This window comes from Equus caballus, chromosome 16 (genome assembly GCF_041296265.1).
Source record: "Equus caballus isolate H_3958 breed thoroughbred chromosome 16, TB-T2T, whole genome shotgun sequence".
Lineage (NCBI taxonomy): Eukaryota > Metazoa > Chordata > Mammalia > Perissodactyla > Equidae > Equus > Equus caballus.
Genome location: NC_091699.1, coordinates 56,590,840 through 56,604,209, shown reverse-complemented (window position 1 = coordinate 56,604,209; position 13,370 = coordinate 56,590,840). Strand labels below are relative to the sequence as shown.

Sequence of the window (13,370 nt, the reverse complement as noted above, 5' to 3'; positions counted from 1 at the left end):
CTCAGCATGGCTTGATGAGCAGTGCCGTGTCTATGCCCAGGATCCAAACTGGTGAAACCCCGGGCCGCCAAAGCGGAGCGTGCGAACTAAACCACTCAGCCACGGGGCTGGCCACTATTAAGCAGCTTTGATGCCCTTTATATATTGGAATTTTAGAGCAACAGAATTCTCACATCAGTCAGTAATTCATATGGTAACTGTTCCATGGCACAAATGGCTGCTTCAGGCATCAGCTGGAAGGCTGTCACTAATATAAACTTGACATTAGCAAAGTGTGTTTCAGTGAGCACTAGCTCCATGCATGACACCCCGGACCCCAAACTCTAGGGCTCAGGAAGCATCAGTCTCAGCTATGGCTGAGAAGGGAAGATGAAGATGAAGGGAAGGGGCCTTGACCACCTAAAGGGGCAGAAAGCCAACCAGAGGCCACAGATTGTGGCTTCTGATGGGACCCAGGGGCAGGGGACAAGGGCTGGGTCAGCTAGTGAACATAGTGAGCACAGCATCAGTAGGTTAACCACCACCCCTTCAGCCTACTTTGGTAACTGGAAAAGGAAGTAGTATTCCCCATCCACTAGCCTGCAGAAAAACTGGGCTGGCTCATGAAAGTGTCACCTGCAAAACTCACACCTTCAGACCCCTGTATATACCAAGTAGTCATTGCCGAGCCCGTAGTTCTAGAAAGTGAAATGAAAGCTGCGCTGAAAGTACTGGGAAGATGTAAGTCACCAGAGGTAGATGGGATATTGATAGAATTATTTCAAGCCACGGAGACCGAATCTGTCCAAATCCTAGCAAGATTATGCCAACAAATATGGAAAACAAAACAATGGTTGATAGACTGGAAATGCTCAATATATATCCCAATCCCCAAGAAAGGAGATGCCAAGGAATACAGTAACCATAGGACTGTGGCTCTAATTTTCCATGCAAGTAAAGATGCTCAAGTTGCTGCAACAGAGGCTTTTACCTTATATGGAGCAAGAAATGCCCGGTGTCTACACTGGATTTCAAAAAGGGAGAGGCACACAAATTCTAATTGTGATTATTTATTTGTTGGTTACTGGAGTGCTCCAAAGAATTCCAAAAGAAGGTTAGTCTATGTTTTATAGACTACAATAAAGCCTTTGTCTGCTGGATCATGAAAAGCTCTGGGCATCTCTGAAAGAAATGGGCGTACCTCAGCTCTTGATTGTTCTGATGCATAACCTGTATTGTGGACAAGAAGCCACTGGCAGGACAGAACATGGAGAGACAGAATGGTTTCCTCTAGGCAAAGGGCTTAGACAAGGGTGCAATTTATCTCCCTGTCTGTTTAATCTGTACACAGAACATATCATATGAAAAACTGGGCTAGACTTAGATGAAGGAGGATTGAAATTGGTGGGAAAAATATCAACAATCTAAGATATGAAGATGATGCCATCTTACCGGCAGAAACAGCAATGATCTGAAACAACTTCTGGCGAAAGTAAAAGAAGAAAGTGTCAAAGCAGGATGGCTTGTGAACATCAAGAAGACAAAAATCATGACAACAGGAGAGCTACACAACTTTAACATAGACAATGAAGGCATTGAAATTGTTAAAGGTTTTGTTTACCTTGGTCCAGTCATCAATTTAAATAGAGACTGCAGCCAAGAAATCAAAGGAGACTGAGACTCGGAACGGCAGCAGTGAAAGAATTAGGAAGCATCATCAAGTGTAAGGAAGACACTTAGAGACTAAGGCCAAGATTATCCGCATCCTCATATTCGCAATTACTACATGTGGGTGTGAAAGCTGGACAGTGAAGAAGGCTGACAGGAACAAAACTGATTGATTTGAAATGCAGTGTTGGAGGAGAGCTCTGGGGATAGCCTGGACAGCCAGAAAGATGAACAAGTGGGTCCTAGAGCAAATTAAGCCCAAACTATTGCTGGAGGCAAAAATGATAAAGCCGAGGCTGTCCTACTTTGGACACATCATGAGAAGGCAGGATTCTTTGGAAAAGACAATAATGCTGCGAAAAGTAGAAGGCAGCAGGAAGACCAAATATAAGATGAATTAACTCCATAAAGGCAGCCATAGGCATGAGTCTACAGGAGCTGAGAAGGGTTGTTGAGGACAGCACATTGTGGACATCACTCATTCATAGGTCGCCAGGAGTTGGAGCCAACTTGATGGCACATAACACACGTGCAGGGTGGATTGTGAGAATTCGCCCTCCAGTTCTAGGCTGCTCCTCAAAACTTCTCTTTCAGCCTTACAGAAAAGACTGGAGCTCCAGTGCACATGATGTGACATGTATTGTCGGGAGAGGCTGAGCACTGTCTGGGAAAGACAGAGAGGGGGACCCCTGCGGGCAGCCCTCAGCTACTCTTCCAGGCCTCAAGAGACTCAGTGCCCACCCCAGACTCTCACACACCCCCGACTCAGCCAAATCAAACCCCACTAGGGACTCAATCAACCCTCCCAAGCAAGGTCTCCATAACCACCATTCATCTCCACTCGCTCATTAAAGGATTTCATCCAACATGCCTCTTTCCAGGAGGAAAGCTCTGGAAAATTCTCTTTTCTGCATCTCCTTTTGTTTCTAGCAGTGCTTAATGCCCCTTCCTCCAGCTCTGGCCCTGGCAGAGATGGAGTTGTGGGGGGCTCCTCTGAGCTTCCCACAGGAGAAGGGGGCAGGTAAATCATCCTTTTCCCAGGGTGAGTGGAGTTCAGAGAAGCTAACCTCTTAAATTTGGCTGGCCCTGAGGAATAGGTGTGTGTGTGTGTACATGTGTTTATTAAATGTTTATTAAAGAACGATTATCTATGTAGCCAACAGTCTACAGTGGAGAAGTGAATACTCCTCCTGTCTGAGGTCTCCTTTGGGTTTGAGAACACAGGTCTAACGTGTGAGCCGAGGACTGTGGGCAGAGGTGGGAAACCCCAGCCCCTTGCTGTGGACGGTTAGCTCACAGAGACAGGGGTGTCTCTCCACCTTGCCTGGCAACCTCTGGATGCCTGAGAGGGTGGCTCTGCCTTCTAAGCCTTCTGACTCAGGTGAGAGGAAGGATCCGGGTGTGATGAGGATCACCCACAAACGCATGTCTGGACCTGCCTGACCAATACTTTCATGCACCAAAATACATGTTGCCAACCCCGACTTAGAAGGTTCATGCAGATTATTGCATCCTGGACACTGGCTGAGTAAATTCCAGCAGTCTGGGTCTCATTTCCTTGTCTGTAATATTAAGGGGCTAGTAGTGTGGTGAGAATGATACCTAGATATGTAATTTGCAAATTAGTTTCTTGTTACCAAGTCTCTAGGCCCCCCAGGGCTCAAGTCTCACTCTGACATGTTAGACATTCGAGACATGCATTCCTTTTCTTTCTTTTCCTCTTTAAGCTAGACTTTCTCTTTTGTTTTTAAAGTAATACATGTTTAGGGAAAAAAATTTAGAAAATTCAGACACACAAAAATATAAGTAATAAACAAGCAAAAAACCCCAGAATTAACCACTATCAACATATTGTTGTATTTTCTTCTAGTTTTTTTTAATGCATGAATATGTGTATTTACAAATTTGGTGTCATATGGTATATATAGTTTTATAGACAGCTTTTTGTTTCACCTAACAATATATCATGAGGAATTTCCTGGGTTATTAAATGTCCTTTGAAATTGTTAGTTTTATGGGTGCATAATATTCCAAGTACCATTATTTAAAAAGAAAAATTATATTCGTCATTTGATTATAAAAGAAAGTACATTTTTGTTATAAAAATGTCAAACTGTACAAAAAGATGTTAAAGTAAAAATTTTAAAAACCTCCCTCCAATCCTATTCACTGGACGTCCTCACTGATCACAGCTTGAATGTTGTTGTTCTATGCTTTCCAGGTCAATATATAACTTATTTTCTTTACTATTTAATATTCCAAAATTTATCAACCATTCCTCTCCTGTTAGACACTAGGCTATGTCTTGTTTGACTGCTACAACAATAATATTATAAACCTTCTTGTACGTAGAACGTTTGAACTAGTGATATTACTTCTGTAGGATAGGGTCAAAGGATAGGTATATTTTTTGCTTAAATGGATAAATAGGCAATCTTCCAACAAAATTAAAACCATTCAGATTCCTACCAACAATGTTGTGATGACTTTTTGCAATCTTATAATTTCAGGGATTCCAAGACATTCCAATGATAAGTTTTTGGATGATGAGGATCTATTTCTGGATTTTCTGTTCTATTCTATTCATCCATTTGTCCATTCTTGAGTCAGTATCATGTTGTTCTGGTTGCAGTAGTTTGCTTTTCTACTCTCAGACATTTATTTTGAACTTCAAAATCATTTTAGGTAGTAACAAAAAGAAAAATTTGTATTGAGATTATGATTGGAATTGCATTGATTCATATATTAATTTGGTAAAAATTGCCTTAATGATAAGAATTCCTATCCAGAATTATAAAATGTCCTTCCATTTATTTACTTCTTAGTTTGTATCCTTCAGTAAAACTTAAGAGTTTTTGTCATTGGTCCTATATGTTTCTTTTAAAGGTAGTTTCCTTGTAAGTTTTTTTTAATAGTTTTGATCACTATTGTTTCTATTTATAAGAGGTTTTACTGTAAGATCAGATTGTGTTCTGGTTTTCTAGTGGCCTTTTTTCTCTCACACCCACTGGTTGACACTTTCATGCCAGTGCCTGCAAACACTAAGTTCAGGGAAGCCTTATTGAATGTCGAGGGCCTGAGCAATGTGGCACATTGGCAAATTATATTTACAGAGTGCCATAACAAATAATTCAAACTCCAGAAAGAGAATAGAAATAATCTTTACTGAGCTTCTTCTATGTTCCAAACCAGAAATAATTTATATTGTCTTGCTTCTTCCCCAGGTTAAGACAGAAATTATTTTAATTATTAAAAAAGTATAATTAGAGGCTGGCCCCATGGTGTAGTGGTTAAATCCAGCACACTCCACTTCAGCAGCTTGGGTTCCCAGGTTTGGATCTTGGGTGCAGACCTACACCACTTGTCAAGCCATGCTGTGGCAGTGACCCACATACAAGATAGAGGAAGACTGGCACAGATGTTAGCTCAGGGCTGATCTTCCTCAAGTGAAAAAAAAGAGGAAGATTGGCAACAGACGTTAGCTTAGAGTAAATCTTCTTCGCCAAAAAAAAAAAATATATATATATATGAGTAAAATTTGAGGGGGAAACTAAAAACCAGTTGGTTGACTTAATTTTTTTTCTTTCAACCAATATTTCAGCCACAGGGTGACATAGGAGTGATATGTTACAAATTAGACACGACAATTTTTGAAAATAATAGATTTATTTCACACTATTGAGGCAGAAAGGGGCCAATTTGCTGCCTCCACAGAGTTATATTAAGGTCTTTCTGGAGGATGATCATGTGAGTTATATTGCATGAGTGTTGGACTTCTGTGCAGAATCCTATCACTGACCTTTGTTAAATGATTACATTATTTTGAAGTGTACCTCAGTTCCTCATCAGTAAAATGCATGAGTTGGCCTGAATGTTGTCTGGGTCAAGATTTTACTGTAGGGGATACAATTGTGGGTCCCTACCACAATCTTTATACAAATAAATTATGAAAGGATCAAAGGTTTACATGTAACAAGAATATTGCAGAATTGTTTTGTCATGGTAAAATGATTGAAACCACCTAAATTTCCATCTAGAGGGAAGTCCTTAAATAAATTATAGTTTATTTGTACAGTGGAGTGCTATGCAGCTTCTAAAGGGAGAGGCCCCTCTACATGTACAATGAATGAAAAGATCTCAAAGATATATAGATAGATATATATATTTTTTTAAAGATTGGCACCTGAGCTGACATCTGTTGCCAATCTTTTTTATTTTTTTCTTCTTCTTCTCCCCAAAGCCCCCCAGTACATAGTTGTATATTCTAATTGTGAGTGTGATGTATTTTTAAGTAGGAAAACAGTATGTATAGAGTACTACCATTTATGATTTAAAGAAGAAAGAAAGAGGGGGGAAAAGAAAATGTATTTGCCTATGCATACAAGAAGTATGCACAAAATGTCTGGTAGAATATAGGAAAACTGGCAATAGTGGTTACTTCCGGGGAGGGGAGCTGGTGGTTGGAAGTGGGTGGGAAGGAGACAATTTTCATAATTATTTGAACTTTTTGGATTAATTTTATTAGGTAGAGAGATAATATTCGATTCAAAATTGTCAGTTAATCAAAACAGATCTTGTTTTCTCATCAAAATGGAGTTCCTAAAACCTGCCTCACAGGGCTATCATGAGGGCTGGAGCAGATAATGTGAGCAACAGCCTAGCATTGTGCCTGCTTCAGAGTCACTGTCCCTGCACTTCCACCTCAGTTATCTAGACAACGTGGGCATCGCCTGCAAGTACACACTGACACAGAATGGCATTTTTTCCATTTCTCTATTGGCGTTGGAGCATAGCAATAGTGAGAATTTGCAAAAGGGAAGGACTTGGTCTCCATAAAAGAGTGATTTCTAACACCTCACTCTTGTACCTGCAGAATTCTCCCATGAAAACCCATCTCATCAACCCCTGTTACCCTCGGAATTATACCACCACTTTCACTGGGGACCACATATTTGGCAGCTTCTGCACAGCGGACCTGAGGCCTGGAAGTTACAAGCCCAGTGCCATCATCACTTTTGAAGGAACCGGGGACCCATCCCTGTGTAGGGAAAAGGTGGCTTCTCTGTTTGACTTCGATGCTTGCCATGACCAGGAAGTCTGTTCCTTTGATGGAGTTTATCAGCCAAAAGTTAAGGGGCCGTTTGTGGTAAGAACAAAATCCATGGAAAGATTCCTTTTTCCCCCATTGAATACTTGTTTCTCATCTTTCTCTTTCTCTTCTGCTGACTTGTTTCCCACTTTCTTATTCCCATTCTGAGAACTAATTTCCTGCTGTACTACTTCCTTGCAGGCTTTTGCGGGATTCTACTACACAGCCAGAGCTATGAATCTTTCAGGTAGTTTTTCCCTGAACACCTTCAACTCAAGCACCTGGGATTTCTGCTCACAGAGTTGGAGTCAGGTCAGTATTTAAAGAGAAAGAATCAATATCGGTACAAAGCAGTAGAGCAGAGTGTATTCCATCCGTGTGCACGTGTGTGAACGTTCTGAATGTGACCTTTATGCTGTCCTGTTTTCACCACATCTATAAAATGGGGATCATAAGGAAACCCACATCATACCTGCATTGTGGATTAAAGTGCTAACCGCAGGCATGATGGTTGGAACAGTGTTTGGCAAATAATAAGCACTTGTAAACTTAGAGATTATTCTTACGTGATATTTTCATTATATTATATAATTGTATTATTTTATAGTAATTTTTATTATGAGACTCTGGGTGATAAGATTCTTTAAAATAGGACTGTTGACCTAAGGTGTTCTGAAAGGTGCCTTTTAAAACATGCCTGCCTGGCCTTCCACTTACCTGCTTTGAACTTCCTTTCAGCTCCCGCAGCTGCTCCCCATGTTTGATGAGGTGTACGCCCGCTCCTACTGCTTCTCAGCCCACTATATCTATCACTTGCTGGTAAATGGATACAAATTCACCAAAGAGACTTGGCCCCAAATACATTTTAAAAAAGAAGTAAGTCAAAGCACAAGTTGTTTTCTCCTCTTCCTCTCAAGATAGCAGTTTGTGTGTACGTGTGTGAAAGAAATGCCTAAGGTAGAAGGGTATTGGTGATTTAAACTTGCTGAACAGAGCCGATGGGGTTATGATCAGTTGGAGCTTCTCAGAAGAGATGATAGCGAATTCACAGGAGGCGTTCACTGGAGACCCTCCCACTTGAGTAAAGGATTGGAGGCCAAGAGCCTGTGGACTCAGTTCCGTGAGGCCAGGACTTATTTTATCATCCTCGTATTCCTGGCATTCAGCACAGGGCGAGAACCTAGAAGATGCTTAGTAAATGCTTGTTGAGTGAATAAACACATATGTTAAGGACTTGAGACTTCTCATCCTGAAAAGAAGCTTCAAATATAACAGCTTTTTTTTACAAGGATAGTAACTAATTGCTCACAGATTTTACGCAGATGCCAGAATAAGATAGAGCATGAAGGATTACAGCATTAAATGAGAATTTTCCCTTGGAATGAGATTGAGGTCACTGTATTTCCTCTCAAGTGTCCAGAATGGTCTGAAGCTGGAATCACACCTGTCACAGGTGACTGGTCTCAGGAACCCTCTGGACCTTGTTTCTGTGCAAGACTCAGCTTTGCTAATAAGTTCATCCAGCAATATGTTCCCTAGGTTCTGGGAGGGTTTTCTCATGTCAGGAATAGCTGACAGAAAGCCTGAGGTATGTCTGGAGTAAGTCTGTTCAGTATTAGCTTCGGCAATAATTAGATCAAACCAATCAATATCTGGTATTAGGCCTGTGCTTGTCTACTTTTACATAAATAAAATTGAGTCATCCAGAAAGAGTCAGGATGTCTGAGACATATAAGGCCTGTCGGTAGCATGTGCCCTCTAAGCTTTGCTTCTGGTGAATCTAATTACCAGCAGAGTACATTAGGAAAACAGAGAATGACTTTCCATTGAATACCAATTTGGATGGATACAGAATTCTAGGCTTCGAGTTCCTTTCCTTTATTCATAAAGGGTTTTGTATCTAGTCAAATTAGTATTCAAAATGTGAGGGCATAAAAAGATGTCAGAAGATTTGCCACACAAAGACTTATGCTGAAAATATTTTTGGAGGAAGTAATTAAATAAGAAAAATAAATCCAGGAGATGTTATAAAAATATAGGAAGTAAGAATAAATGATGTGGCTTAAAATTTATATTAAGAAAGGAAACTAACACCAAAGAAAAGTAAAGGAGAAGAATCCACTCATAACAACCCAGAATTCAAGTATGGCTAATATCTACTGTGATTGGGGGTGGGGTGGGGGCGTCATAGGATACAAGAACATAAAAGTGGCCAAAGATGCTCATCTGGTATAGAGGAACATATATATATCATTTTTAAGGCAAGCAAGGAAAAAATAAATATAGGAAAATAGCACTAATTAAAAATTTGAAACTAAGATATTAGAAGGAAGTCCAAATATATCACAATCACAATAATTATAAATGGAGTAAACCTACTGATTAAAAGACAGACATTGTCAGATTGAATTTTTAAAAATCAAGTATATGTTGTTTCTAAGAGAAACACTTAGGCTTTAAGCCTCAGGATACGGAAAGATTGAAAGTTAAAAAAAAATGTTTAGTTATCAAACAAACACTACCCAAAAGAAAACTGGTGTAACTGTTTAATATCTGACAAAATAAGTCTTTCAGATAAAGAGCATCAATTGAGATAGAGAGGATTACAACATAACAATAAAAAGTTCAATTCATTACGAAGATTGCAAGTTCGAAACATTTATATATCTAATAAAACAGCCGAAAAGCATGTAAACAAAAATTGATAGAACTACCAGAAGAAATTGACAAGATCTATTTCCCATTTACACTGACCTTGTGTTCTTAGAAACTGGAATTGGGTTCAGTGAATCACTCGTTACCCTCTTTCTTGAGCCACAGACACTTGTGTACCCAACAACAGGAAAACTTTCACTGTTGTTAACTGAACCCTCTTCACACTTGGCTGTGGCGAGTTTGTGAGGATTTGTTCTTCTGACTGTTTTCTCTGCAGTGTTGGAGGTAGGGCCTCGAGACTTTGTGATCATGGGGACCTGGGTTCTCGCCTAGTCTCTGCAGTGCCTGAACGTGGGCAAGTCCTCTGGCCTCCTTAGGCCATAGTTTCCTGTGGGTGTTTCATGAGGGTGACAGTGGGGTGCCCCAGGTATGTAATTCCCACCTTGAGCCCTGCCCTGAGAACTGAGCCATCTCCTCTACTCCACAGGTGGGAAATAGCAGCATAGCCTGGTCTCTCGGCTACATGCTCAGCCTGACCAACCAGATCCCAGCAGAAAGCCCCCTGATCCGCCTGCCCTTGAAGCCATCTGCCTTTAGGTGCACCGTCGCCTTCTTCTCCGTAGTGACCTTGCTGTGTCTGGCGTTCCTTGTGTACCTGTGTGTGTCATCCAGGAATCAGAGGCGTGCCCAGCAGGCCTTCACTCATGCAGTGGATTCTGCATGAGCCTCAAAAAGCAGCTCCTGGAGCCTAAGAACCAGCGTGGGTAGCACCAGACAATGCAAACAAAGTGTCCCTCTTCAGGAAACACCACTAAAGTGAAATACCTAGGTCATGTGCCTCTCTGATACTGATTTATGCCAAAGCACCTCTTGGGGAGTCCCTCAACTGTTCTGTGCACATTGGTCCCCCAGTGACCCACCTAGGGGAGTAATGTTGACCTACTTGCTGACCTACTAAGGGAACAGAGGACAGACAGACCATCAAGGGTAGGCTCTTTATTCCAAGTGCCCCAGAGGAAGAGTAAGTTGAGAATATGACAGTTTAATGTTGAAGAATTGACCTCAAGGCTCAGTTTCTATTTTTCCTCCCTCAGAAATGCCATATTCCTCCAGGCAAGTTTGGAAACTGGCAGGCCCCCATTAAGCATTTGGCCCAGTAAGATATCTCATTTTATGGCTTCCTCCCATTGATCCTTAACTAAGACTTTCCTTTAGCGATCCCATAAACATTGAGCTCCCTCAGACTGGCAGAATATAGTATCTGGAGGGGAAGACTCCTTTCCCCCCGATGACAGTGGCCATAGCCAGACTTCTGTCATGCAGGCAGGACCTGAAGGACAGACACACAGACAGTCTCCCAGAAAACTGCAGGCCATTCCCAAAGTGAGATTCCCACTCAGTGCTCTGGTCATTAGCTTGCAGCCTGTAAATCATCGGCCTTCCCTCCCGTTCACATTGCTGTGTTCTCCTGTAAAACATGCACTCCTAGAGGGGCTATTGTGTTCCAAATCTTTTTGCATTTGCTAGGCTTTTCCTTAGAGCTGTCTTTTCATCGTTAGCTGGGTTTGTACATTTTGCCCACCATTCCCACAGGCGTACCTGATGCTGAGACATCCTATTCTATGATTTTGTTACCAATTACTTTCCTAGATCATAGCCCTCTCTGTATAGTAGCCATACTTCTTGACTTTGTGGAAAGAAAGGAAGCTGCAGGGACAGTTAATTCCAAAGTGGGATGGGAAAGAACTCGAGCAACTCCAATGGCTGCAAACTAAAAATCAACATTATTTCAGATTGTTGTTTGTTGGCTGAATACAGAATAAAGGACTCTGATTTTGACTTGCAATGGTAGTATTTACCAAAGGAAGTTTTGAAAATTTTCTTAAGAAAACTTTCCTAGTGAGTTACGAAAATCATGCATTAATATCCCCTTTATTCCAGAGAGTTCAAAGTGCTTCACTTTAATAAACCTTTGGCTCCTTGAGATAAGTGAGGCGAACATTTCTTTACCTTATTTGACATTCAAAGCTTCTGTAAGGCCACAACCTGCCATTCAGATCTTGATTCCCACCAAGAATGGCTGCACCCATTCCAAGATGCACCTTTGCTCACACAGTTCTCCCTATCAGACTGTGGGTCATCCTCCCACCAGTCCAAATAATGCTTGTTTCTCAAGGCCCCATGCTAGCTCTACTTCTTCCACAAAGTTTTCCTTGCACGCGCACACACGCGTGCGCGCGCACACACACACACTATGATCTATCTCTTTGACTACATTTAAAAAACTGTGTAATTTCTTATATTATTATTTATTTGTATATGTGCATATGGCTTATTTCGAAAGTAGACAGTAGGCTACTTAAGCGCAATGCCTATCATTCATTACTCACTCATTCATTCATCAGACATCCAAAAAACAACTACTATCGGCCTAACACCTCGCCAGGTGTGATCTTGGATTTGGATAAGTGCTATGAATATAGTGTATACTTGGCATATTTGTTGACTGATGTTATTTCCATAAATGACATAAATGAGGGGTGGACAATAAACTGTAGAGATATCAGACAAAAATAGCATCCGAATACCAAGAGTTTGCAAGAAAAAAAGGATATGTCTGTGCAGGAAACAGGGCCAAGGTTCCAGGAAGGCAAGTTGTAGTCAACGTTTCTAGCTCATTTGGGAACTTGGAATAAGCTGATGAAGTATTTTGGGTTTTCTGACATATATCAAAGAATTCTTATGAGATGGGCCATCATGAAATCTGCAGTCCAAGTAACATATGTAGTATTACTATGGTAGGCAGAAGTCTAAAATTGTCCCCAGCACCATCGCCCTCTGGTGTTACTCCCGAGATGATGATGTTGCATGGTAAAAGAGATTTGCAGATGAAATTACTAATCAGGTGACCTTAAAATGGAGAGATTACCCATGTAGGCCTAATCTCTTCACATGAGCTCTTTAAAGGTAGAGTATTTTTTCCAGAGGAAGTCAGTTTCAAAGCATGAGAAGGATTTGACATCTGTTGTTAACCTGAAGATGGAGGAGGCCAGGTGGAAAGGGCCTGAGAGCAGCCTCTAGGAGCCAAGAGCAACCCCTGGCTGACAGCCAGCAAGAAAACAGGGGCTTCAGTCCTGAAACTGCAAGGAACTGGGTTCAGCCAACAACTGAATGAACTTGGAAGCGTATTTCCCCAGAGCCTCCAGATAAGAGCTCAACCCCACTGACACATTGATTTCAGCCTTTTGAGGCTCAGCAGGGAACCCAGTTGAGCCCACCCAGACTTCTGACCTACAGAACCTGAAGTTGGTTTTAGGCCACTAAGTTTGTGTCAATTTGTTACACAGCAATAGAAAATTAATACAACTACAGAACCCAAGCCCCAAGGCTCCAACCAAAGCAAGTGCTTACATTTGAAATATGTGGTGAAGATAAAAGTGATGCGGTGTCGCCAATTGTGCCCATTCCTTCCAAGAGCCATGTGAGAGAGGAATGGGCTCAGTGGTAAAATCATGTGCCAACATCACTCAGCCAGCAGCATTTCAGGAGGTGGAGACTGTGAGTTGAGATTCCAGCCTGGTTGAGTCTAAAGCCCATTATGTCCATCACATTTCCTTTTACAAAGAAAGACAGTATCATGTAGCAGTTAAGAGTTTGGCTTTAGAATTTTATCATCCAACATACCCATTCACAGACAGACTCTTTATTTATGACAAAGATGTCATGTTAGAGCAGCGGGAAAAGATGTGGGACTATTGGGTTTCCATATGGAGAAAAAAGAGAATCTGACCCCTTCCTTATACCATTTTCAAAAATCATTTCCAGGTAGGTAAAGACCTAAGTGTGAAAGATACACCTATAAAGATTTTAGAATAGAATGTAGGAGAAAATTTTTGAGATCTTGAATAAAGGAAAGGTTTCTTAAACTGTACACAAAAAAGCATTAACATAAAAAATACTTGATATATTTGATTACATT

General features: G+C 41.1%; 1 protein-coding gene across 5 annotated transcripts in view; it reads left to right on the top strand.

Annotated features, from left to right (window-relative positions):
- Positions 1 to 11,237, top strand: part of ENTPD3 (ectonucleoside triphosphate diphosphohydrolase 3) — a 35,445-nt gene extending 24,208 nt beyond the window's left edge. For all 5 annotated transcript variants that reach the window (XM_001497906.5, XM_014731766.3, XM_005600810.4 and 2 more), the window contains 4 exons: positions 6,521 to 6,793; positions 6,938 to 7,048; positions 7,475 to 7,612; positions 9,879 to 11,237. In XM_001497906.5, coding sequence (XP_001497956.1) covers positions 6,521 to 6,793; positions 6,938 to 7,048; positions 7,475 to 7,612; positions 9,879 to 10,115 — 759 coding nt within the window. In that variant the 3' untranslated portion in view covers positions 10,116 to 11,237. The remainder of the gene's footprint in view (positions 1 to 6,520; positions 6,794 to 6,937; positions 7,049 to 7,474; positions 7,613 to 9,878) is intronic.
- The last annotated feature ends 2,133 nt before the right edge of the window (positions 11,238 to 13,370 follow it).